The sequence below is a fragment of the Sceloporus occidentalis genome, unplaced genomic scaffold (assembly GCF_023333645.1).
Source record: "Sceloporus occidentalis isolate IW3139 unplaced genomic scaffold, rSceOcc1.0.p SCAF_2, whole genome shotgun sequence".
Taxonomy (NCBI): domain Eukaryota; kingdom Metazoa; phylum Chordata; class Lepidosauria; order Squamata; family Phrynosomatidae; genus Sceloporus; species Sceloporus occidentalis.
In genome coordinates, this window is record NW_028316982.1 from 121,888,579 (window position 1) to 121,913,286 (window position 24,708).

The window sequence follows — 24,708 nt, forward strand, 5'->3', positions numbered from 1 at the left end:
AGCGACAAAGTGGCTTTATTTCTTGCTTTATCATACTATTAAAAAATGAAAATAAGTGCTCCTCCAGGAAGTACAGCCTCAAGGTATCATATAGGAACATTATGTTACTATGTTCTCTTTTTTTCTTACCACTAGCCAACAATGAGCAATTTAGAAAATACAGAGGAAATTATACAGACCTCAAAGGTTTTGTGCAAGTAACCTAAAAGAGGCTGCACACCACATGCCTCACCAAATTTCCTTGGAAATCCTGCATTACAATAAGGAAACACCACTACCGACTCTGTTCTTGCAACTCTTTCCAACTCTAATTCAGACCAATAAGTTCTACTTTTTTTACTCTCACAAGCAGGGCATATTTACAGCATATGAAATTGCTTTATACAGAACAAGAGCATGATCTATTACATCCAGCCATGAACTGACCAGGAGCAGGGTTCTAAGGGCTCAGAGCATGGATATTGCCTTGGTCTGAACATGGAACCTCCTACATACAAGATATGTTTTGAGCTACAGAAAAAAAAGTCTACATTTTAAAGGCCTTGAATAAAAACAGCTTAATATAGGAATATTGGGAATGTCTAACCTGGCCCCAGGTTCTTTGTGTACGTCACCAAGTCCTCCATAGTCTCTACCACTTCCGCCACAGTTAGGTATTCCAGAATTCCTTTGCAGACACGGATTATTTTACGAACCTTAAAATTTAAAATAAAACGTAAGAATTAGACTTTTCATATAAACCAAAATGGTTTAAATTAGAAGGTCTGCTTATAGTGAAAAATTGAACTTGAAACATTAACTACAATAAGGATGTGACATTGCAAAGTATGATATAATTGGTTTGTACTAACATTCTTTGCACTGTGAGGATTTGTTTTCAGGGGAATAAACACTACACTTTACAATACATCTACCTTTGCCTGTAGAAACCATTATTTTCTCACTCTGATGTGAACATTTAGTATCTAATTTGTTACACATTACATGCATACACATCACTTTGAAATTACTGGCAATATAAATTTTGCAACTCCATAATCTATGAATTTCCATCATGTTCTCCCAAAGTAAAAGTTCCTATCTGAGCAACGATTAATGCAGAATAACCTAAAATAACTGTTAGTACATAGTAATTATTTCACACCTCAAATCTGTACAATGAATTCCAACATGCCATAAAATATTGCCCTTTTAACCACTGAAAAAATGGATAGCTGATTCTCTGTAGATTCTTGTACATATATATCCAGCATGATAATGCAAGTTAGAGAACACAGAATCAGATCACAAAGATGATAAAAGAGTGAGTACTTTCTTGAAAATAGCTTTCTAGAAGGCAAATTAACTACTGTGTAATTTCAAAATCTATTATCCTGAATGATACCATTAGCCTATACAGTAATCATTAACAAATCAACAGCCAAGGGGTCCCATAACATGGCTGATAAACTTGGTTTCAATGCCACCAACTCTCACAAATAGAGAGTATGCCTGCAAAGAAACAATTAGTATATATCCTCACTCCAGGACAACATGCTAGTGTTCATTCAAGAAAAATAAATGTGAATTTCATGAATAGTGCCAATAGGAAATCAAATAGTTGTAGAGTGGAATGGTATCAATGATAGAAGATAAGTGACATCCTAACTATTAGTTTGACAGTTTCTAAAACAGTCAATACAGTGGACCTTTGTCATACGCTGGGGTTTGGTTCCAAGATCCCCCGTGTATAACAAAATCCATGGATGCTCAAGTCCCATTAAATATAATGACATAGCAAAATGGTGTCCCTTATAAAAAATGGAAAATCAAGGTTTGATATTTGAAATGTATACTTTTTTTGAACACTGTCAAACCGTGGATGATTGAATCCATGTATAAAAAATCCATGTATAAGAAGGGCCAACTGTATTTGCGAAGTGTTATAAGGAAGAAAGCTACATTCAAGTGAATATTCAAAACACCCAACTGCTAATGAACAAATGTAGTTTTACTACGAACAGAAAGCCCACCTCAGCCTCATCAAATGTTAGAAGTAAGTCTGATGTCCCAGAGAGAATGCCTCTTGATCCATCAATAAGGTAGTCACGAGCAGGTACTGAATAAGGATCTGTTTGGAGCATCTGAGCTGCCTGGACAAGCTTGGTGCAAGCATTTTCCACTCTGTGAAAAATCATTATGAAACAAATTAATGTTTGTTCTCTCACCTATATGGAAGAGGTTGACAAAGGATATACAACCTGGAACACTATGGATCTTACTGTCTTCTTCAAGCCACTACACAGCCTGCTGAATGTGAACTCTGGTTACTTCTACCACCAGCAGCATTTTCTATTGACTATCAAATGAAATAAAAAACAAGATGACGTAATATTGTTTCATTCAAATGATTAACTACCATTTAAACATGCAGTACTTAGGACAGAGCCAGTATAGTGTATGGGTTTAAGCATTCAACTATGACTCTGGAGACTAGGGTTTGAATTTTGGCTCAGTCATGTAAATCCACTGGGTGATCTTGGGCAAGTCACATTCTCTCAGCCTCAGAGGATGGGAATGACAAACCCTCTCTGAAGAAACCTGCCAAGAAAAACCCATGACAGGTTTGCCTTAGAGTCACCGTACGTCAGAAACGACTTGAAGGCACACAACAACAACATTAGGGAAAGCTTCCTATTACATGCAAACATGCGTAGCTGTCAATTAATTGCCCTTTTTGGTTTAAAGGCTGATTTCAGAGGGTGGGGTCAATACCACGAAAGTGACAGGGGGAGATACTTAATGCAACTTTACTAAACTCACTGTGTCTCTGTTTTTCTATGAGTACCTAATCCTGTAACAGAAAAGATGATTCTAAGTTTACTTCCCAAACTTTTCTCCAAAATTACATATACACAATTCAAAACACTTGATAAACGAGAAAAGAGCAAAAAAAAAGGTTCAAAGTATCTTAACGCAAAGAAGATAAAGTGATCCCGACTTGTTTTCAGTTTTCACTGTGTGTTTTGTGGTTGTTGGGGTTTGTTTGTTTTTGCTTGAGCGTTGAGGTTTCTTTTAAAATTGTACCCTTGCTTATCGCAATTTATTGTAAGGAGGCCATTTGGGGTGCCGAACATACACAAGGCACAAGCATTCTACATGTTTTATAGTAGTGAATGCCTGGAAGTCAAGAAAGGAAACACTGAGTGGAAAAGTTCGAATAGTATTTACTGAAAATGCAAGAGAAAGCAGGCAGATAAAAAACAGAGCAACAATCGCTGGGATCTATGGCATATTCTACACCAACTTCAAATTCAGGGAAGAAAAATGAACAGGTTAGTGGAGAATATTCCTCTTTCACTTCCCTATGTTGTCAATATTGAGATTAAAGAGGTCTGTTTTATATTTTATAACAATTTTGTAATGATTTTTTAGTCTGTAACCCCATTTTGATCCAATGGGAGAGGCGGGGAAACATAAATAAAATTTATTATTATTATTATTATTATTATTATTATTATTATTATTATTGTATATCTGCATTTATATTCATCTCTTATTTATCTATCATAGAGTTACTTAGCCCATTCTACTCTAAAACCACCATCCCAATTCCAAAACCCTAGGTTTAATTTAATCATGCTTTCCTGAAAAAGGCAAGAATTTTTCACTTCAAAAAGATGCTGTCATGTTTGAATTGCCCATCGGTCATAAACATTTGGTATTTATTTATGTGTGTTTTAATTAGTGAAAACATACTGTTTGGTCCTTTTTAGGATATCAGCTAGAGCAAGCCAACCAAATCTGCTTTAAACCACTACCTTATATGACAAACCCTATGCCTGAGTTAATTTCAATACAATCCATGAGATGATTGTTCCTTGCATTCACACACACTTTCCTAAAGTGCCAAGTCTGGAATCAGACAACATGTTCTCACAATGAACACAATCTAATTTCTGCAACACTAATCCAAGCATTTTGGTAGGTCAGGGACTCATAACTGCAACATAATTCTCTATTAGACAAAAGTTTAAGAGCAAAAGAGCATTGTTCTAGTCAAGCCAAGACCATCATGCCTATAAATCTGTTAATGTTGTTGCGCACAACATAAAACTATATTTTGGATAGATGACTGTTACAGACAGCAGACTGCTAGACATGCAAACTAAGCTGTAATGCAGATGAGAGAACCACATCATATTTACAAGCCAAATTTAGCAAAAGATTAAATATAATTCACTTGGCCGGTTTTAGAGACCAGCAAAGGGTCTTGTAAATGCCACTAGAACTCAGTGTGTTAGCAAGCATCCATGGCATCAGCAGGCTTTGAAATCTTTACTTAGGCTAATAAATAGAAGTTATAAGGAAAGGGTGGTGTTTCTTTTTCCTGTTTTCATTATAAGAAGTTAAAATTAATAGTGAAATGAGTAGAGAAAGTTTAAATATAAAAGTAATAGGGAATTATTATTATTATTATTATTATTATTTCTTATCCGCCTCTCCCCATGGATCGAGGCGGGGAACAACCACAATTAACAGACAAACAAGAAAAAGGTTAAGGCGGTGATGGCAAAGCTATGGCACGGGTGCCAGAGGTGGCACTCAGAGCCCTCTCTGTGGGCACATGTGCCATTGCCCCAGCTCAGGGCTTGCCAGAGTTTGTTACTAGAAAGCCAGAGGGACACGGCACTTTGCAATAAATAAGTGGGTTCTGGGTTGCAGTTTCGGCTCTCGGCCTCTAAAAGGTTCACCATCACTGGGTTAAGGGATACACTATATCTCTTGGCAAATGGGAAGTCAATATTTGTCATCTTTTTAATTAATGTATTGTTTTCTTTTTTGAGAGGGTTGCGGAATGTTGTTGTAGGTTGTAGTATCTTGTGCTGCTGTTATATGATTTATATGTTTACAATTATATGTGTGTTATTATATCATTAAAAATATACTTTAAAATAATCAGCATCTTTCCATATTTTGTTCTTTCCATATTTTTAAAAATCATTTTAAAAAAACATAATCTCAATATCTGAATACAAATACCATTCTGCGGGTGCAAACAAATTTATCATTCTTTTCCTATTACATGCTACTTGCCGCACTATTTATTCCATACAGATCTTGACTCTGGCAGAGCTCTTTGACTCAGCCAATTTGATTTTACAGTTGTCATCACTTTTTCCAAGACATGGTTACTAAAATCTAAAAAAAACACCAGTGATTAAAGTATGTATGTTCAGTGTAGGTGTAATACAGGCAACCTGTGACCTAGGCCTGGGCTGTAGTTCTTCAGCCTGAAGTGTGTGTTGGGAGAAGGGTTCACATATTAGCTCTATGCTAAATAAATAAATAGATGGCCACCCTATTGAAAATGGCATCAAATGGGAGTGCTGTAGTCTCTCCTGACATGTTAGTTTTTTATGTGCAAACAACTTTTTGTACAAAGGGGTATTCAATAAGATGGCCCTCCACCAGTCTGATGTGCTATTGTTCAGAGACAAATTCTTTGTCATAGTGAGAACCAGGACAGTGACACAAGTAACACAGGCTAGATCTGAAGACCTAAACAGACATGGGGCAGTCATCATTCCAGAGTCTCAAAAGTAAGTTGTTTCATTGCTCATTGCTTTTTCCTTACTTTTTGTTCCTTAAAGAAAACTTTAGGATTAATAAAATGACATAACACTTGAAAATTTACTCTCAGAATGCACCTAAAATGCCCCTTATAAGTAACCCTTAAAAGATACTGAGGTCATCGTAGCACTAAAGTAACTTCATTCCTACTTGCTGCATTACCTTTTGAAATGTAACTCTGTTCCTCCCTGTGACACATGCAGGCACACAAAAGTAACTTCTTAGGGGCAGCTGCTTTACTTGTGACCTCCAAAATCTTGACATGTTTAAAGTCAGAACTCCTATAATACCAAATTATGGGTAAAGGAGGTGCAGCAGAAAGGAGAGGATATCGGAAGAGAAAACATCCTCCTCTTGTTGGCTTTCAGCTACTTAACCAGGATTAAGTGAAATCAGGAGCCACACCAGCCTACACAGAAAAACGAAACCTCCTAGGCTTTACCATCTCTTCTCATTTCCTATTATTCCCAAAACAGAAGCAGCTCTTCCTGTGGCTCAAAGGAAAACTTCAGAACAATCATAATGCCATCTATCTAATCTTCAAAAAATAGATGTGGGCACTAAGCAATATGCCTAACAATCAGCCATGCAAACAGAGTTCAAGATTAGATTTATTCCTCTAATCTTGTTCCCTGGAAAATACATCTGTTTTGGTGAGTCACAATGTCCTAGATCTGGGGCAGCCCCACGCCTCAGTCATCAAGTTGTACTTAATATGCATTACTAACAATGTGCACTATTGAGAGGATGGCCAGCTATGACTTTTTTCAATGAAGAGGAAGCATTTGGTATTGTCAAGGGAAGTACTTTAATGATACAGTAAGTATCTGTTTGGAATTGACACATGAAATTCATTACAAATGCTAGTCAATTAGTTTTCAGGTGTCAGAGTGAAATCTGAGCCAAGCCAAGGGCTGAGAGAGCTTGGGAGAAACTAAAAATACTGAAAATGTGACAACTGACATTCCCACCCACACCCTTCCAGCTTTCAAGGATTGTATATATGGGGGGGAAAAGATGATTTGTTCAGATGAACTCTCAGTACTGCAGAGACCAGGTACTAGAAAGCTATGACAACATTATAGAATCTAGTATAAATCAAGCAAAACTGAGAACATTAACATGAAGTTTATTTATTAAGTAAGTAATTTGGCACATATGAAAGATTTGCATGTAGTTCTCTTGTATCTTTTTAAAATGCACTGGTGAATCACGTACATAAATGCTTCTCTACATAAACCGATCTCCCACATATTAAAAAAAAAACCTAGCAAGATGATGTGTTAGTGGTTATATTCAGTCAATTGTCAAAGTGTTACCAATACTCCTTGTTAATTACTAAATCAGAACATCCAGACAGAGATGTAGAATATAAAACCAGTTTTATAAAACCTTATTATATAAGAAGTTAAACAATTAATTTCTTGTACTTTTGGCACACCCTTAGCTGCTATCAAACCAAAACCCTAATCAAATATTATTGATTTCTTCTACTCAAGATACAATTGATTCCTATCTGCCCCAGTCCTGTCTCTTACATTTACCTGTCCCTACCTCTATTTCTTGCTGGCTCTAACCACTTAACAGACTAGCCTTTTCCACACAGCTCCACCTCATAGCATTTCAGGCTTGCCCAGGTTTTCGCTTCACAGTCACAATTTGGTTTACTTACTTTATGAATGCAGGTGGCATATCTCTCTTCAGAATCTGGTCTTCAGTCGTCTGAACAGTTTCTTTTCCAACCTGAATGAGAAAAGAAAGGGTTTCATTTTATCATTGCTAGCTTCAGAATTCAAAATTCTTAAGTTCCCAAAATAAAAGTTAGAATCAAAGTAAAAGTTAGAATCGTACAAACCACTGTATGCCCTATTATTATGTATGGATACAAGAGCTGGACAGTTAAGAAAGCAGATAAGAAGAAAATAAATTCATTTGAGATGTGGTGCTGGGTAGCCAAAAAGACAAACAAATGGGTCGTAGAACAGATCCAGCTGGAAATCTCCCTGAAAGGCAAGATGACAAAACTGAGACTGCCATACTTTGGTCTCATTGTGAGAAGGTTTGACTCACTAAAAGACAATAATGCTAGGGGATGTAGAGGGTAGTAGAAAGAGAGGAATGTCACAGGTTGGATGGATGGACTCTATTAAGGAGGTTACATGTATGAGTTTACAGGAACTAAGCAGAGCAGTGGAGGACAGGGATTACAGTAGGTCTTTTGTATACCTGTGGGATCTGTTCTGGACACTACCGCGTATGGCAAAAAATGTGTGACCTCAAGTCCCATTTGTTTCAATGGGCATGCGCCACAGACACACACACTATTGTAACAGCTGGGGCTTGCTGCCCACATAAGCTTAAAGGTACAGATGGCAAGCCTACGAATGGGGCATGTGCACTGTATAACAGCATTTACAATTATCAGCCAGAGCTCTTGTTCCTCTGACCAGAATATCAGTCCCCTAATTATGTAGTATGAAAGGACCCCAAGGAAGGAATATTTATGTTCTTTCAGGGGCTCTCGATACACTAACATTTTGTTACAGGTTCCCACCTCTGGACCTACCCACCCCCATGAATCGGAAAACCACAAATATTCAAGCCCCCATTGAAAATAATAGTGGCATGCTCCGACACACGGCCCTGTGCGTGCGCCACGGGTGTGCATGTCATTTTGTCTCTCCTGGCTTCCCAGCTGCAGAAATTTAAGACCGCAAACAGCAAAACTGGAGGGATGACTGTATATATATTTCAATGTTGCTGCCATTCTGGCAATCAGAACAGCAGGAGGCAAGGAGAACCACAGGAATAGAACAACAGCCTGAGATGATTAACCTTTTCAGATTTACTTTCATCACCTTGACATTTCAGACATACAAATAACCTGCCAAGTGATAAAGAATCCATTGCACGCACACATACAAGGCAGAGTGGCTTTTTTAATAAGAAAAAAGTGCTTCCATCAGTGATCACATTAGTGATTTACCCACATCTGTTAAGTTGCCATCTGTTCAGTTGATGGGTTTGTTTTTTCCAAAAGGGCTTCTGACTGTTCTGTGTTATATACACAGTTATGCCACAACACAATCAGAAGGAAAATAATGCCAGAATATTTTTTTTCTCAGTAAGTATAAATACAGATAGAATTATCAGCTCAGATGTGTGAGTTGGTCACCTCCAGACAGGTCAACACTTTGCCACCTTGTATTCTCAGCTGAAGAAATACTGAGCTTTGGTCCCTTGGTCCTTTGCTGTGGCATATACTTAATACTATTCAACCCAAAATGTAACTGATCTAAAATTGTTGGCCTATTCTCTCTCTCTCTCTAGTACATTTACCTTTTTTTTAAAAGCCTGCCTATTTATTACTAGGTTGTAATATTTCACTAGTGTTATCCTGTCTTTCATCATACAGTCATTCACAGAACATTATGGTCCCCATATAGATAATATAATTATGGTATAACCACTAAGTACAAATGCAGATCACAGGCAAAGATCCCTGTCCTGTTTGAAGGATGGATGCAGTGGAGTGTTACTGAATAATTATTTACAGTGATAGTTCCAAAGCACCCAGAAGTAGTTGGCTGCTATTACCATTTGTCTAAATATTCTGTATAAAAGCAACTCTTCTCAAATATATAATGCTTTTTAATTCCTTTTTAAAAGTTGAGTGCTATAAACTGCTGCCTGAAATAGGAAAGGTTCTCTTCTCATCTATCTCATAACTGTCCCAATATCCACAACACAGCTTGAGACACAACAGAAGCTAACACTTAAACTATGTGATATTTCTCCTCTAGTATATAGTGAAGCCAAACCTGATTAACTATAAAAATAACCAAACCCAGTTGATATATTTTAAATTCAGATTCATCTTGATTAGATGTCTGGTTGTACTCTTGATTATATCTTTGAGACTGAATAGTGACTGTTATAATTTTAGCTCATTTTCAAAACTTTAAGCTCATTTTCCACTTCAGCATGACTGTATGCTATTCTAGGGTGGAGGGGACTGAAGGAAGAACTTTATACAACTGAGAGATTGTACAGATGTACACAAATAGTTATCATATTATAATCCTGCCCTTTCTGCGAGCAATACAGTTTGAACCAGTGAAATGTTACATAAAAGTCCTGTCCCATTTGTGAAAATAAAATAAGATGCAAGTGCACACGTGTTCATGAGGACAAATCAGTTCATCTCTGAGCAGAACTGATGTGTGTCTTCACCAATGTTTTAAAATACATACCATATTTCACAAATGGATGCTATGTGTACAACACAGATATAAAGTTGTGAAATTAGATAAGAAACTAAAGAAATCTGTTCGATCAAATCAGCCTTTATTAGGAGACTGTCTGCTATTTTACATTTAAATTACCCTGTGCAGGACAGTTTCATGCCTGCTAAGAAAGAAATCACTAATCAAAATGATAAATTGCTTACCTTGAAGAAAATAATAGTTAAAGAAATAATCATGCACCATTTAATACATGAGAAAACTCTACCCACACCAATACACTACTAAACTACATATTTATCTCCCTTAATTCAGTGTTCACATTTTTCAAATTTTGTTATGGCAATGGTCATTTTTCTAAAGCTTTACACTTTTAGATCTCCTGCTCATGAATTCTGCTGATCATTTCGATCATATCTACACCTATACATTTCTAAATTTCCTTTTACCCATAAGGGAGCTAAGAATTATTTACGTAATATTATTTTTAAAAAAACAAAAAGAAAATCAACAACAGTTACTTCAAAACATTTATACTCATAACAGAGTATGCAATTAGACTTCAGTATCATCAGCTTTCATGGGCAATAGACCGGAGATCAGAGCATCTAATGAAGCATGCATTTGTCCATGAAGGGCCAGATTTCCTGGTCTGTGAAATTAGTTCCAGAAAGGGCAGTGTCTTCCTTCCCAAGGCTTCAATTTCTATATTACTTTAAAAAAAAAACCACACACAAAATAAAGTAACTGCTGTTCAGAATGGCAGGAAGCTGAGGATAGGCAATTTTAACGGCTTTTGCACACCAGGTGGCAAAATCAGTACTGTAAAGTTCATGGAAAAATAAACCAGGATAGGTTTGTGACTACATAAGCATTTTGCTCTTGTTTGTTTTTTCTATTATATAATTGTATTACATGGACAAATGTCCAACATTTCCACGGGAGGGGGACAAAGAAGCACAGTTCAATAACCAATGACATATACACTCTACAGGTTTGGTCATTCCAAGAGCTCTGGCACCTGAGCAAGAGATGAGGGTCTGCAAAAGAATTCTCAGCACACTTTTCAAAACTAACTCTCACATTTCCTTGCCAGGCTGCTGGTGGTGACTGAAGGGGCTGTACAAACAGTCCCTATGGGGCTGCATGCAGCTGCCCCTTCTTCAGCTGGATCGAGGCCTCAGCAACCTCATGACCCCTGGAGGTCGCAGAAAGGAGCCGCAAAAAGCATCTCCTTTTGCACCCTCTAAAGGACGCCACAGCCACGGTGACACAGCTGTGTGGTGCCCCTTTGGCACCGAGTCATTTGAGCACAGCAGCGGAAGTGCGTCATGATGCCATGCACTGTCTGGAGCATCGCATAGCATCATGACGCCCTGGGGCAGAGTTAGAGCGTGCGTCATCAGGACGCTGCGCCCTGACTCCGCTCACAGGTCGGCACAAAGTGTCAGTCTGTATAGGCTCTGAAGTCTACGAAAGCTCATGCTGCCATTCTTTCTTTCAGTTAGTCTGAAAGGTGCTACAAGATTTCTCTACATACTTATTCTACAGACTAACATGGCTATATCTTGGAATTCTACCACTTCCTGGTATTACCATATATACTTGATTGACTGTAAGTCGACCTCATATATAAGTCAAGGGCAGATTTTGTGGCCAAAATTAGGGATTTTGATATGACCTATGGATAAGTCGAGGGTAAAACCTAGGGGCAAGTAATGAAGGATGTAAAGGATAAAGCAAAGGAAAACAATGCCTAAGAACTTACAAAATTACAGAAGGCTATTGGTACTCACTTGTACATCCAGAAGGCTGGATGGATAACAGATAGAAGTGAGTCAGTCCTTCCAGGGCAGATTAAACTCTTGCCTTTTACCAGGGGATGGATACTGTATATATTACACAAGTTAAAGTACAGTACTTACGCTGACCCTTGGATAAGTCAACTCAGGTTTTTTAGTCAATTTTAACTTAAATTTCTAGACTTAAACATGAGCATATACATTAAGTTTCTCTTAAAATGTCAAGCAGCAGATACTGCTACACATCATATAAATTTAGATACTCCACAATCAACCTGTAAGCAAGGACTATTATTCCCTGTTCTACCTTAAAACTTGTAATGGGAACAGCTTTCAGTCAAAAAAGCTTCCAGTCAAACTGATGGACAGCATGCAAAAAGTATTAGCAGAAAAAAAAAAACAGTTCACACAAGCACATGGTAGAGCACTGCGGCAACATGGATTGGAGGGGCTGGCTTACATTTGGAGTTTTCCCTTATCTTAGGGGTTTTGATCAGAGAGGTGTCATCCTGGTCATTTTTTAAAAAATTGTTTTTAAAACTGAAATACTGTACTGACTTCAGCAATTGGACTGAAGGGAAAACATGAACCATAAATGAGAATAGCTATTGTTGTCATTTTGTTCTAAGCCAAAACAGTGGTGGGAGTAGTGGTGCTGCTGCTACTGATGCTCAAAAAGAAAAAGATGTGAGGTAGGACCATCAATGCATCTTCTGCAGCCCAGATAGCCAAGAAATTCAACAGACTCTACAGCAGCGCCTCCTGACCATGAGGGAGTCTTCTCCCCTTCTCATGATTCAAAAACAAGAAGAGGTATGGAGGAGGGCAACATGTCAATCAGCCCTTTTCTTAACCAATTGTATACCCATTCTTTCATATTCTATATATTCAGCAGATCACCTGAAATGATCAAGAGCTGAAACAGAAGGGGTTATTAGGGACTTGTTTTTGTTTGAACATTCTTATAGATTCAGTTCTCCTGATACAGTTTCTTGGGGTTCGTCGGTCACTGTCACCTCCGCATCTCTTTGCTCCATGGAGGGTGCTTTTTAAAAAAAACAATTCCTGGGGCCCTTCAAAGCGTTGTTGTTGTTGTTAATGAAGACATGATTTGCTGACATGATCCTACTTTTCAGGAGAAGAGGAGGGAGCATATTGTGCTCATATGTCTTAGAAGAGGAACTGCAAGAAAATAGGCCAATTTTGATATTCATAAAAGCCCGGGAACTACAGCACCACAACCTCCCAACACACTTGCCTTCACTGGAAGAGCCCTGAGTCTGTACATAGTAAGGAAGGGGCAGAGGAATTGCCATAGGACATATTGGTAAAGAATGACTTTACCCAAGAGGAAACCCCCATCTGTTTTTTTGCTGAATGCTCACTAGGGTGGCTTTTCTCTTGGCGTCATTCACACTTTCAACAAGGGGTGGATAGTACTACTGATGTGCCTTGCAATTGCTTTAAAGATTACTGAGTCAATCTTCATGAAGCTCCTGCAGTATTCATAAAAGATAATTTTGCTTCAGTCTCTGTCCTTGTAGAGATGGGAAGTATGAAAGATAAGCCAGGCCAATGACCTCAAACTTCAACTCCTAGCAAAGTAGATATGACACAACCTTGACCATTCAAACATTATTGCTGTTGGAGTGCAGCTCCCATCAGTTTTAAGCAACATAGCTAGAATGAGCGATGAGGGGTTGAAGACTAACACCCCAGCCAAAAGCAACTTCACAGGTGGAAGGAGATAGCCACTAGCCCGAATACTTCAGAGCATTTTTATCTTTAAGGGTTAAATGGCCTCTGAGCCACTCCAGTATAATTTACCTTTATCTCTAATACAGTGTGCCTGCATCATATGCGGGCACCTTTTACGTGGAAAAAGAATGGCACGCCACACGCATAAGCTATTTACTTTACACAGGGGGGTCCGGAATGGATCCCCACGTAAAGCAATGGCACACTGTACTCATTTTTATTGTGAAGGGAAAACAGAAGCAAGGCATTTGTCAGGCAATTGAACATTCCCATGACAGTCCTCCAATTTAAATTGGCTTTAGGCCTTCGGCACAGCATTTCCAAAAGGGAACTGGTATTTTATTTGCAGTTTCTTCAAAACTGTCTTAAGAGATTGATGGTACTTTTGATATAAGCATCCAGTTGATGTCATCTGAGTAGACTGATTGTAGGCTGGAAGCAAAGGAAATGTAATGATTCAGAGAGTGAAGCAATCCGCTTTTGTCCAGGTTAACACTGACTATCTTGGGGTGTTTCCAGACGGACAGCTCCTAGTGCTACCAATCAAAAGACACAGTGAAGCTACTTCCTCCTCGGCAGAACTTTTGGGGAAAGAAAGAAGGGCAAAGCTGTGGTGGGAAATCCTGGGAGTGTACAAAGTGTTACAAATTACTTGCCGTGATGACTCCCCTGTCTCCACAAAATTAAGAGCTTGCATAATATAAACCTTGTCTTGAGGCATCCTTAGTAATCCCAGTAGTATGTTCTTAATACTATTTAAATGCTCACCAGTGTATTATGAAGGCCCTGTAGCCCCTGGTTACACTACAAATGCAGCTGAATAGCTTCATTTAATCAAAATTAAAAAGAAATCAGTCTTCCCCACTTTCCTATTCTCCTTTCTTCATCCCTTTTGAGATGGTAGGTAACTTAACTGCTGGGACAGTTAAAAAAAACACAGCTAGTAGATCTCCCCTTGGTGGAGGCCAATTTTTGCCCCGTGTCCACTGACACAACTGCAAGTCATGTTGTGTCATTTCTGTTTTCATTTTCAGCTGATTTTAAGCCTCTTTGGGGTGGGTATTTTTTTTTAATCTTTTGGGGGGAGGGTACATGGAATAGGAAAAAAATGACTGCAGTAATTTTGAGCTGAGCTTATCTGATTTTTTTTTTAACAAAATTGGCCTCTGGGGGCTTTGGGAGGCTTCAAGGGGTGCATCTGACCCACAAGTTCTTCTTCTTCCAGTCTAGATTTGAGACCTAAGTACCACTTCTTTTAGCTTCCTCTTCTAGGCTCTCTAACACTCCTGTCTGCTTACATCACTCCCCAAAGTATACAGGACCTCCACTTTAAAATATGTCAAATTTATTCAAAATCACCTCTCTGACTACCTACTTCACCTCTCTCTCTCCTCTGCTATTTTCCCAATGCTATATTCCTTCTGTCTCCTGAGCCACCACGTTACACTGTACAGTTACGTCAAATCATAGAATCATAGAGTTGGAAGAGACCCCAAGGGCCATCCAGTCCAACCCCCTGCCATGCAGGAAATCACAATCAAAGCATCCCCGACAGATGGCCATCCAACCTCTGTTTGAAGACCTCTATGGAAGGAGACTCCACTACACTTCGAGGGAGTTTGTTCAATGTGATTTTGTAATCCCCTTCTCTGTAGGACCAGTAACAGGGAGGCTGATAATTTAAAAGACAACACAGTTTTATGGCTTGCTTAGTTTTTAATGTTATTTTTATGCTGATATCACTTATTTTACTATATATGCTCATCCTGCACTGAAGGTGAATGGCACACTTAACATTCCCTATCATCACATCAGTTCAGAGTGTCTAAAGCTTCACTAGCTTGGTGAGGTATAATGTATTATTTTTAACAGTATTATTGTGTCCATTTTACAGAGAAGAGATTAGCAGTTCAAATACAATGGCTTACCTATATCGAACATGGCTACACTAAACCAAAATGTTTTCCCTGTTAACTTCAGTTACCAGCAAGAGCTCATACAGATTTTCCTAGCATAATTATGATCCAGCAGTTCAATGTTTTAGCTTCTCACTTTTTCTGAAGTACTTAATGGGGAACCAGATGATACACAAGATTACGCGACTACATGTTTAGGAAGCCAGCTGTCCGCTTATCATTGTTGCCTGTTTCAGTTGTACTAGAAGTCACTGAACTTTAGCCAAAGGGCCTTGAGGAATTGCCTTCTAGAAAATACTCTTACTTCATTTCCAGCTGAGTAGTTGTGCCCTAAAGGGATGATATTTCCACCCTAAGGCGGAAAAATGAAATGCACAGATATAGGATGGGGGACACTTGGCTGAATGAAACTACGTGTGAAAGGAATCTAGGAGTCCAAGTATACCACAAGTTGAACATGAATCAACAGTGTGATGCGGGAGCTAAAAAGGCCAATGCAATTTTAGGCTGCCTCAATAAAATATAGTGTCTAGATCAAAGGAAGTAATAGTGTCATTCTATTCTGCTTTAGTCAGACCCCAACTGGAATATTGTGTCCAGTTCTGGGCACCACATTTCAAAAAGGATGTTGAGAAACTGGAGCATGTCCGAAGGACGGCGACTAAAACAACGAAGGGTCTGGAAACCATGTCCTATGAGGAACGACTTAGGGAGCTGGGGATGTTTAGCCTGGAGGACAGAAGGTTAAGAGGTGATATGATAGCCCTGTTTAAATATTTGAAGGGATGTCATGTTGAGAAGGGAACGAGCTTGTTTTCTGCTGCTCCAGAGAACAGGGCACAGAGCAATGGATGCAAGCTACAGGAAAAGAGATTCCCCTCAATATTAGGAGGAATTTCCTGACAGTAAGGGCTGTTCGACAGTGGAACACACTCCTTCCTCGGAGAGTGGTGGAGTCTACTTCCTTGGGGAACTTTAAGCAAAGGCTGGATGGCCATCTGTCGGGGATGCTTTGATTGTGATTTCCTGCATGACAGGGAGTTGGACTGGATGGCCCTTGTGGTCTCTTCCAACTCTATGATTCAGGTCCAGTCTGATCTTGGAAGCTAAGCACGGTCACTTCTGTTAGAGATGGGAGACCTCCAACAAATACCAGGTTATATTTCAGAGGAAAGGAACTGGTAAAATCACCATTGAGTATTTCTTCCCTAAGAAAACCCCAAGAATTTCATAGGGTCATATGTCAGCAAGTGACTTGAAGGCACACATATATACACACAGAGAGGTAAACTTTACCAAAATAAGGAAGATGACATTTTTCCTTTCTAACTGACAAGTCCAATGTTATACAGCACCAGTGCTAATGTGGAAAGAGAAGGCAGAGAAAACCAAAAATCCATGAGAGCTACAAAATTTCTGCCTTTAAGAACACCTCTTCTTTATTAGTGAATTGTTAACTCAAGGTGACACTCAGATATCATTAATCTAAAACATATTAATAATTGTGTCAAAAAGCAAAGCGGGAGAACGGTTTAATTAAATTCCTTCCTCCCCTCCATTAGACGTTTTTTATAGCCAACCTTTCACTTAGATTTATTATATACGTACCTACAATCTTTCCTGGAATATTAAAAAGACTGGATCATGTCACTCCCCCATCCCTCTAAAAACCAAAATCTAGACCAGAAGCTGTAAATTTACATATCTGTTGCACTTGCATAAGTACATGCGTGCGCAAACACAGAATGCTCTTCCCTTAAAAATGGCCTTGCTGCAACTATTCTTAGTTTCAGATGCTTACTAAAAACATGCAAATACAGTCAGCCCTTGCCTTACACGGGGATCCGTTCCGGACCCCCCCTCCCGCGTAAGGCGAATTCCACCTATGCTCAAGCCCCATTAGAAACATTGGGGCCTGTGCGCGGCAGCGCAGTGGCACAGCGGCACACAGGGCGCCACAGGCGTGCATGCCCATTCATTTGAATGGGACGTGGTGTCCCTTGCGCCCCCGAAGCTTGAGCGCGTATGCTCAAGACCGCGTAAAGCGTGCCCGCGCACTGTATACGTCCTATTTTCTCCCATACAGATCTTTGCAAGGCAAGTGCCCTCCAATGACGCCTAGCTCTTTAAGCACTACCATGAGCTTTTCCTGCAGTTTGCCAAGACTGCTAGCCCGGAAAACAAAGGTTTACACTGTTTGGTACAGCAGAGCTGTACTGCTGTGCGCTGGCAAGGAGAAAAAGAACTTTGGAAATTTACTGCGGCCTATTCATCAGAACTAGAGAGTAAATCTGGTCCTAAGAAGCAAATGAGCAGTGAAACAAGAGAACAGCTGCAGTGTCTCCAGACAATCTCAATCAGTTCACACTTTAGATGAAGCATGAAGAAATGGCAAATGAGCCAAAGAGAGAATCTCAGGGCCAAAAGATGAGTGATGTGCCAGATCTCTCTGATGAGATCTCATAATATCTTTTTTCTTTACTTCAAAGCAGCGGCAGAGGTCTAGTAATCTGATTGGGGAAACAGTCCTTGGAATGAAGCTTTTAGTCATTGCATATAATCCAGTTTCCCTGATTTAAACCAGAGCTCCACTGCAGCACAAACAACAAACTGCATCTTTCTTTCCAGGATCCAACCTTTTTTGTCTAACAGCTAGCAGCTGTAGTCATTTCCTACATATCTATCCTAGAAAACATAATTGGTAGTGTTATCAAGTTTGGTTCTAATAAAATGTTGGGTATATGTGGTATGTACAATGACCCCTGACTGACCCCATAGAGGACCCGCCATTAAGCCAAAGGTGAGGAGACCACGTAGGCAACTCGCCTTGCAGAGGCAGGGTTCCTAGAAAGAGATAGAATTGGAAAGTCTCCTCAGGAAGTTTGGGAGTTGCCAAACCAGAATCGCCACTGCTTGCCCAAGTAAGACAATAGACTTGGCTTCACACCTGATCAGCTTAATGACTCGGTAATCAAGTCGGATGTCCCTCCGAATTGTGTCCAGACCTAAATGCATTGTGCAACACATTACTTGCTCTTGGCTTAACAAAGCCCGAGCAATCAACACCTTTGTCTAGCAAGTCTCCCTAGCCTCCAGCTACGTTTCGCACTATAAGAACCCCGGGGTTTTGGACCCTCCTTGTGCTATCACCAGGTTGCAAGCTGGTCCACACCAATTTGAACTCTGATCTCAGCTCCCGCAGCCCTCTTCCACGCTCTCCTGCGGCTGTGATCCACTATCCATCCAAGCTTCATCACACTTCTAAGGTAGTATTCCGTAGTGGTGCCTGTCTTTCTCAAACCTATCTCCCGAGCTTACCCATCCCCCTGCTGTAGCATTGAATATGTGTGTGTGTTTCCCTTTTGCTGTGTCATTTTCCCAGTGCTTTAATAAACATTACCTTTTTAACTGGACCTAGTTGGTATCAGCATCTCTTTCTCTTTGGGCTTGCTGGCGACCTCTGGTATACACTGTTGAGACCCGATTCCGGCACGTGGTTTTGTTAGGGCCACCTCTCGGCTATATTTGAGCTAATTAAAATTCCCCTAAGCGACAGACTACCTAACAGTAGGACATGAAGTCAAGATCAAACTGCCCGAAAAACAAAAGCCACTTGGCACCTCATTGACTTTTTCTCTCCAAGAGAATCAGAGTTGGGAGAGACCTCAAAGGACATCCAGCCCAACCATGCAGTAAGACATAATCAAAGCATCCCTGACAAATGGCCATCCAGCCTCTGTTTAAAAACTTCCAAAGGAGGAGACTCCACACAGATACACTCCTGTTTGTAGAAAATGTATTATCCTAGGCTCTGAGTATACACAGACTCAGAGAAATAAGGAAGCTTTAAGTGTTGGGAAACAATGTTGAGATGAGCAAGGCTTTCTGCTAGTAGTACCTATTCACAAGATGTCTGCCTGGGTTAGACTAGTGCACCATGAAAACAGCTGAAGAACAGTCTGAAGAATCAAGACCAGCCATCATGTTGGACAATTCTATATTTCTCAGTTAGGGAAGGGCCTCCTTCCTCTGATAACAGAGAAAAGAAAAAGAAAGCAGTATCATTCTGAGGGCAACAGATGTGAGGGAGCTGGGGATGTTTAGCCTGGCGAAAAGAAAGTTAAGATATGATATCCCTGTTTAAATATTTGAAGGGATGTCATATTGAGAAGGGAACAAGCTTGTTTTCTGCTGCTCCAGAGAACAGGACCTGGAACAATGGATGCAAGCTACAGGAAAAGGGATTCCACATCAACATTAGGAGGAATTTCCTGACAGTAAGGTGGAAAAAACTCCCTCGGAGTGTAGTGGAGTCTCCTTCCTTGGAGGTCTTCAAACAGAGGCTGGATGGCCATCTGTCGGGGATGCTTTTATTGAGAGTTCCTGCATGACAGGAGGTTGGACTGGATGGCCCTTGTGGTCTCTTCCAACTCTATGATTCTATTATTCTTGGACCAAAAGATTCATGCTACATCAGATTTAGAGCAATAAAAAAAGATGACTATGGTAAACTCACAAGCAGGACCCAAGCCCATCATTGTCCTGCTTCCCAGCTCTTCCTTTAAGATGGTAATATGCAGCTCTGATAGCTAAAGGAAATATGCAGTTACTGTGACTACTAGCCACTGACAGTCTTCTTCTCCATTCATTTGACTAGTTGCTTTCAGAGCCATACAAGCTGGTGATCATCACTACATCTCACAGTAGCAAATTCCAGAATTGGACCTATTTGCTTTAGGAAGATATTTTGCATGTGAGACCACTCATCATATATTCTCCAACTGAACCAGCAAGTATTCAAAGGTGACAAATAGAGGGGAGAAAGCACACCTTGTTCAGTTACAGGCTAAGAAGATCAGGAATAAAGGGCAGGACAGATTATTTTCTTTGGCGACGTTTCAGGTAGTTTAAAAACTTCACAAGAATAACACAAGAATTTTGGAACAGTAATTGTTCTTTGCAAAATCATTTAACCTGTTATGGGAAATTCAAAAATGGCAGAAGGCCTTCTACTCAGCAAATAATCTATGTATTTTATAGCCTGATTCTGTGCATATTTACCTAGAAGGCAATCAGTAAAATAAAAAGGAGCCCACTTCTATGCAAATGCACATAGGACTTGGACAAAAAGTTATAAAATGAAGATAGCACAGTAACTGGAAATTAATTATTCAATGTTTTAAAAGATGTAAAAAGACTATCCTTTATAGCTAAAAATATTTTTGTTTTTTTAAAAACCTCTGGCCAATTTAAGAGCCCAAAATGAAAGCTTTTCCCTATTACCATGTATGGATGTGAGTAGGGGCTACGTGATATTTAGAATTAAAGACTCCCAAAATTAGCATTGCACACCTGAACAAAAAAGAAAGTTCTGTTTTTTCCAGCAAAAATAAATAAATCACTTCTGGTTACTTCAAGCTTTCTAAATTTACAAGTATATTTTAGTGTAAGAAGATTTGTCTCATTTCTGCTTTTTGTTTAACAACTGGGAATGAGGAATTGTTGTCAATTTTCCAGAGTCAGAAATCAGAGGTAGATCCAGATCTATATTCTGCCCTGTCTTGTTTACAGCGCTCCACAATTTCTGTTATGCATTCGATTTTGTTCATGAAGTTCTGCGCAGCAACATTTCATTCCCAAGAATGAAAGAGGCTCCTAGATTTAGCAATAAGACCAAAGTGACTTGAATATTCCATGCACGTCTAACAATCTGGATGAAACCACTTCCTCACAATCCAGCTAAAAACAAAGCTTCTTGCTTAAATGTATTGGTTCTTGCTCAATGCAGATACTTGTCAGGATTGCCTCTGAAGGGGAACAAGTCACAAACCACAAATACCGCAAATCAATCTTCACATGATCCAGCACACATTCCCCATTTAAGCAAGCTGCAAACCAGTGACAATAACATACTATCTCCTGGCAATACCACATTACATCTCTGGCCAAAGGCAAAGTAATGAGCAGATTTTCTAGATAGGAAAACCTACAGGCATGTTGAGTGAAAGATTGTTTTAAGGTAAAACAAGAAAAGCCAGTACCCTTGGCTGACCCTCCCTTTCCCTTGACTTTGAAACCACAAGTGCTGTTGCTATGATTAAAGTATGGTGACACTGTGGAAAAGCAACATAAATTACAGTTCAAAACTACCCTAAATCCACAAGCAATTTTTTAACAGATCTTTCCTACAGGGCACATTTGCAGTATACCTAACCACCAGTAATATTATATAAAGGTGTAGAAAGCAGGATACCACTCCTACTGGCATAATGTTTAATGCAGCCAATAATACCCACTTTACCCTTCAAAGAAACTGGGCTCTATTTTGACTAAAGACAAAGTGAAGAAAACAAAGTGAAGTGAAAATAACGAATAGGACAGAGGTCATTCACCCACTTGAAAACCAAAGTGGAATAGCATTCCCTGCCCATCACAAAATCATAAATTGCTTTTTTAAAAAATCTTCCCTTGTATAAATAATTTCCAGAAAATTAAAATACACAGATGTGGCCTTCCACTGCCATTTGTTGAAAACATAAGCAATTTTGTGATCATATGGCTGGTTTAAAATTCAAAGAATATGTCTGAAGATCACTAAACATGGGGTTTGGGGAGAATTCAAATTCGAAAGAAGTTTCAAATCATGTGGCCCTAAAGATGTTGCTTGACTGCAATCTAAATAAAGATGTTGCTAGACTGCAATCTAAATAAAGATGTTGCTAGACTGCAATCCACAGCATTCCTCACCAATAATATGGGGAGAGAAGAACTGCAGTTCAACAACTTCTGGAGGGCTGCCTTGTTCCCATACCACCTACAGAACACACTCCAAAAATGCATCCAATTCTGTATCTCTACATTTCCCAATTCATCAGTGTATAGAGACAAAGAAACACGCACGCACACACCATCATTACACGATGCCCAACTACTTACAGCCTGCAATTCAGGACCTTCTACACACACAGAAAGAGAGAAAACACATTCCTGTCACATAGAAACAGCAACAACAACAAAATGTGATGCACAGTCCTGTGCATATACGCTTTAAAACAAATTCCAATGAACAAAACAGGTTCACTGGCAATTACAATCTAGCAAATTAAGCAAGAAATGGTTCAGTTACAATTTAGGAACCAAGTGAGGTTACAATTGTGTTTGTATGTGCCTTCAAGCCGCCTGTTGACTTATGGTGAGCCCATTTATTTCATATGGTTTTCTTACTCAAAAGGTGTACAGTATACAGCACCTGGTATGCCTTGGTCTCTCTTCCAAATACTAACCAGGTTTGACCCTGCTTAATTTCCAAATTCAGATAAGATCTGGTGCCTTTATGGTATTTAGGCCTTGCAGTCCCTCCATTTGGGGATTGCAGTGGAAGGGGGAAGTGCTCAACAACCATTAACAAGTTTTCTTTAAGGACAGGGAATGAAAACTTCATACCTGCCCCCTTATTTTCCTGTGTAAATAATTTTAATTTGCCAAATCAAAACATGTGAACTCATCATTTATATTTGCAGTCCATTAACAAATCAGTTCATTTGCCCAGAATTTCCAAAATATTACACCAAACAGATAAATGGAAACTGTTTTTAGTTAAGAGAACACAGCCCAGATGTAGGACAAGGCTATTTCCTCACAACACAGACCATCTACACATAAAGAATTATAACTGCAAAGACACAATGCCAGAAGCAATTTACATTTGTACAGAAAGAAAGAGTAGGTAAAAGTATGTGTTATAGCACTGTTCAGGTGAAGTTCACATCCCTAAGTGCTTAAGGCAAGCTTTACAATGGAGTATCACTTTCTGTATCCACCAAAAAAAAACCCCAAAACCTCTATCTAAAACAAATCCTTTAAGACAAGAACAGAGGAATTGCTATTCTTAATCATTTCACTAAACACAAATCAACAGCTTTAGCTTCATCTAGGTCAGTGGTTCTCAACCCTCCTGATGCCGTGACCCTTTAATACAGTTCCTCATGTTGTGGTGACCCCCAGCCATAAAATTATTTTCGTCTCGGTTCCTAAGACCATTGGAAATATGTGTTTTCCGAGGTCTTAGGTGACCCCTGTGAAAGGGTAATTCAACCTCCAAAGGGGTCGCGACCCACAGGTTGAGAACCACTGATCTAGGTACTTGTGCACCCTTCCCAATACAGTAGGAATGCAACTCTCATCACACCCCATCACTAACTGTGCTGGCTAGGGATAACAAGAGACGAAATTGAACAACATCTGGAGGGTCACAAGTTCCCCACCTCTGCTACAATGCAATAAGCATATGTTGTGCATGATAACATTTCCATTTTTCACTGTTTATGAAAAAAAGGGAAAAAATGTAATTCTAGGTCTCCCTCATTTCCAGATCAACTGACCAAATTAGGATCTCTCAAAGGCAGCATGGACAGCACAAGTTTTCAGGCAAGCTCTAAGAGCAATAGAACCATGACCAACTTTTGACTGAATGAGAAGAAAATGCAGAACAACAGAATGAGCAGTAACAGCAGGAGGATGTACATGCTGATATATTTTCATAGTTGTGCCAGATTTCTATGTCACACACATAAAACAAATGCATCATACTTTTGTTTATATTTCAACAGTTCCCAAGGATTGTTGTGGTACATGATCTTAAACAAATCTATGACATTAAGAGAGTTTTAGAAGTAATTTTCAACAAGAGCTTTGTAGAGTTTTTTGTGGGTTTTTCAGGCTATGTGACCTTGTTTTAGAAGATTTTCGTCCTGGTGTTTCACCAGCATCTGTGGCTGGCATCTTCAGAGAATGCTTTGCCTGGAAAAAGTTGGGTGTATATATACTGTGTGAGCCTGGGAATGCAGGAGTGATTTACATGTGTATTGTTCTGTGCTGATGGCTGGCCTCCGGCTAGGAGGCTAATGCAAAAGAGGATTAATATCTGCTAATTGGTGATCATTATCTGCTGGGAAAGCCCCTGACTCTGAATGGTTTCCCATTTGCGTTTGCTGAGTCCTCATTTTGCTATTCTTCAAGACTGGTAGCCAAATTTTGTTCACTTTAAGGGTTTCTTCTTTCCGGTTGAAATTATCCAGATGTTTGTAGAACTTTGTAGACATGACTTACTTGGACTGCAGTGGTTCCCAAACTTTAGTCCTTCAGATATTTTGGACTTCAGCTCCCAGAATTCCTGACTGATAGCCAAGATGGCTGGGGCTTCTGGAAGCTAAAGTCCAAAATACATGGAAGATAGAAATTTGGGAATCATTGGGCTAGAAGAAATATAAAAATTCCAGAGGGAATGGAGCCCATAAACCTTTGGCCCATCCTTGTGGTTGTTAAGGGATTATAACTGTACTTTACTGCCGGCATGTAAAGAAATGTGAAGGTATT

The 24,708-nt window shown here is 39.4% G+C and overlaps 1 protein-coding gene across 2 annotated transcripts in view; it reads right to left on the reverse strand.

Annotated features, from left to right (window-relative positions):
- The window catches only part of VCL (vinculin), a 101,544-nt gene that overhangs the window by 64,759 nt on the left and 12,077 nt on the right, over positions 1-24,708 (reverse strand). For both annotated transcript variants that reach the window (XM_089510761.1, XM_089510760.1), the window contains exons 2-4: positions 7,286-7,356; positions 2,013-2,163; positions 587-695 (exon numbers count right to left, since the gene is read on the reverse strand). In XM_089510761.1, the coding sequence (XP_089366887.1) occupies positions 587-695; positions 2,013-2,163; positions 7,286-7,356 (331 nt within the window). The remainder of the gene's footprint in view (positions 1-586; positions 696-2,012; positions 2,164-7,285; positions 7,357-24,708) is intronic.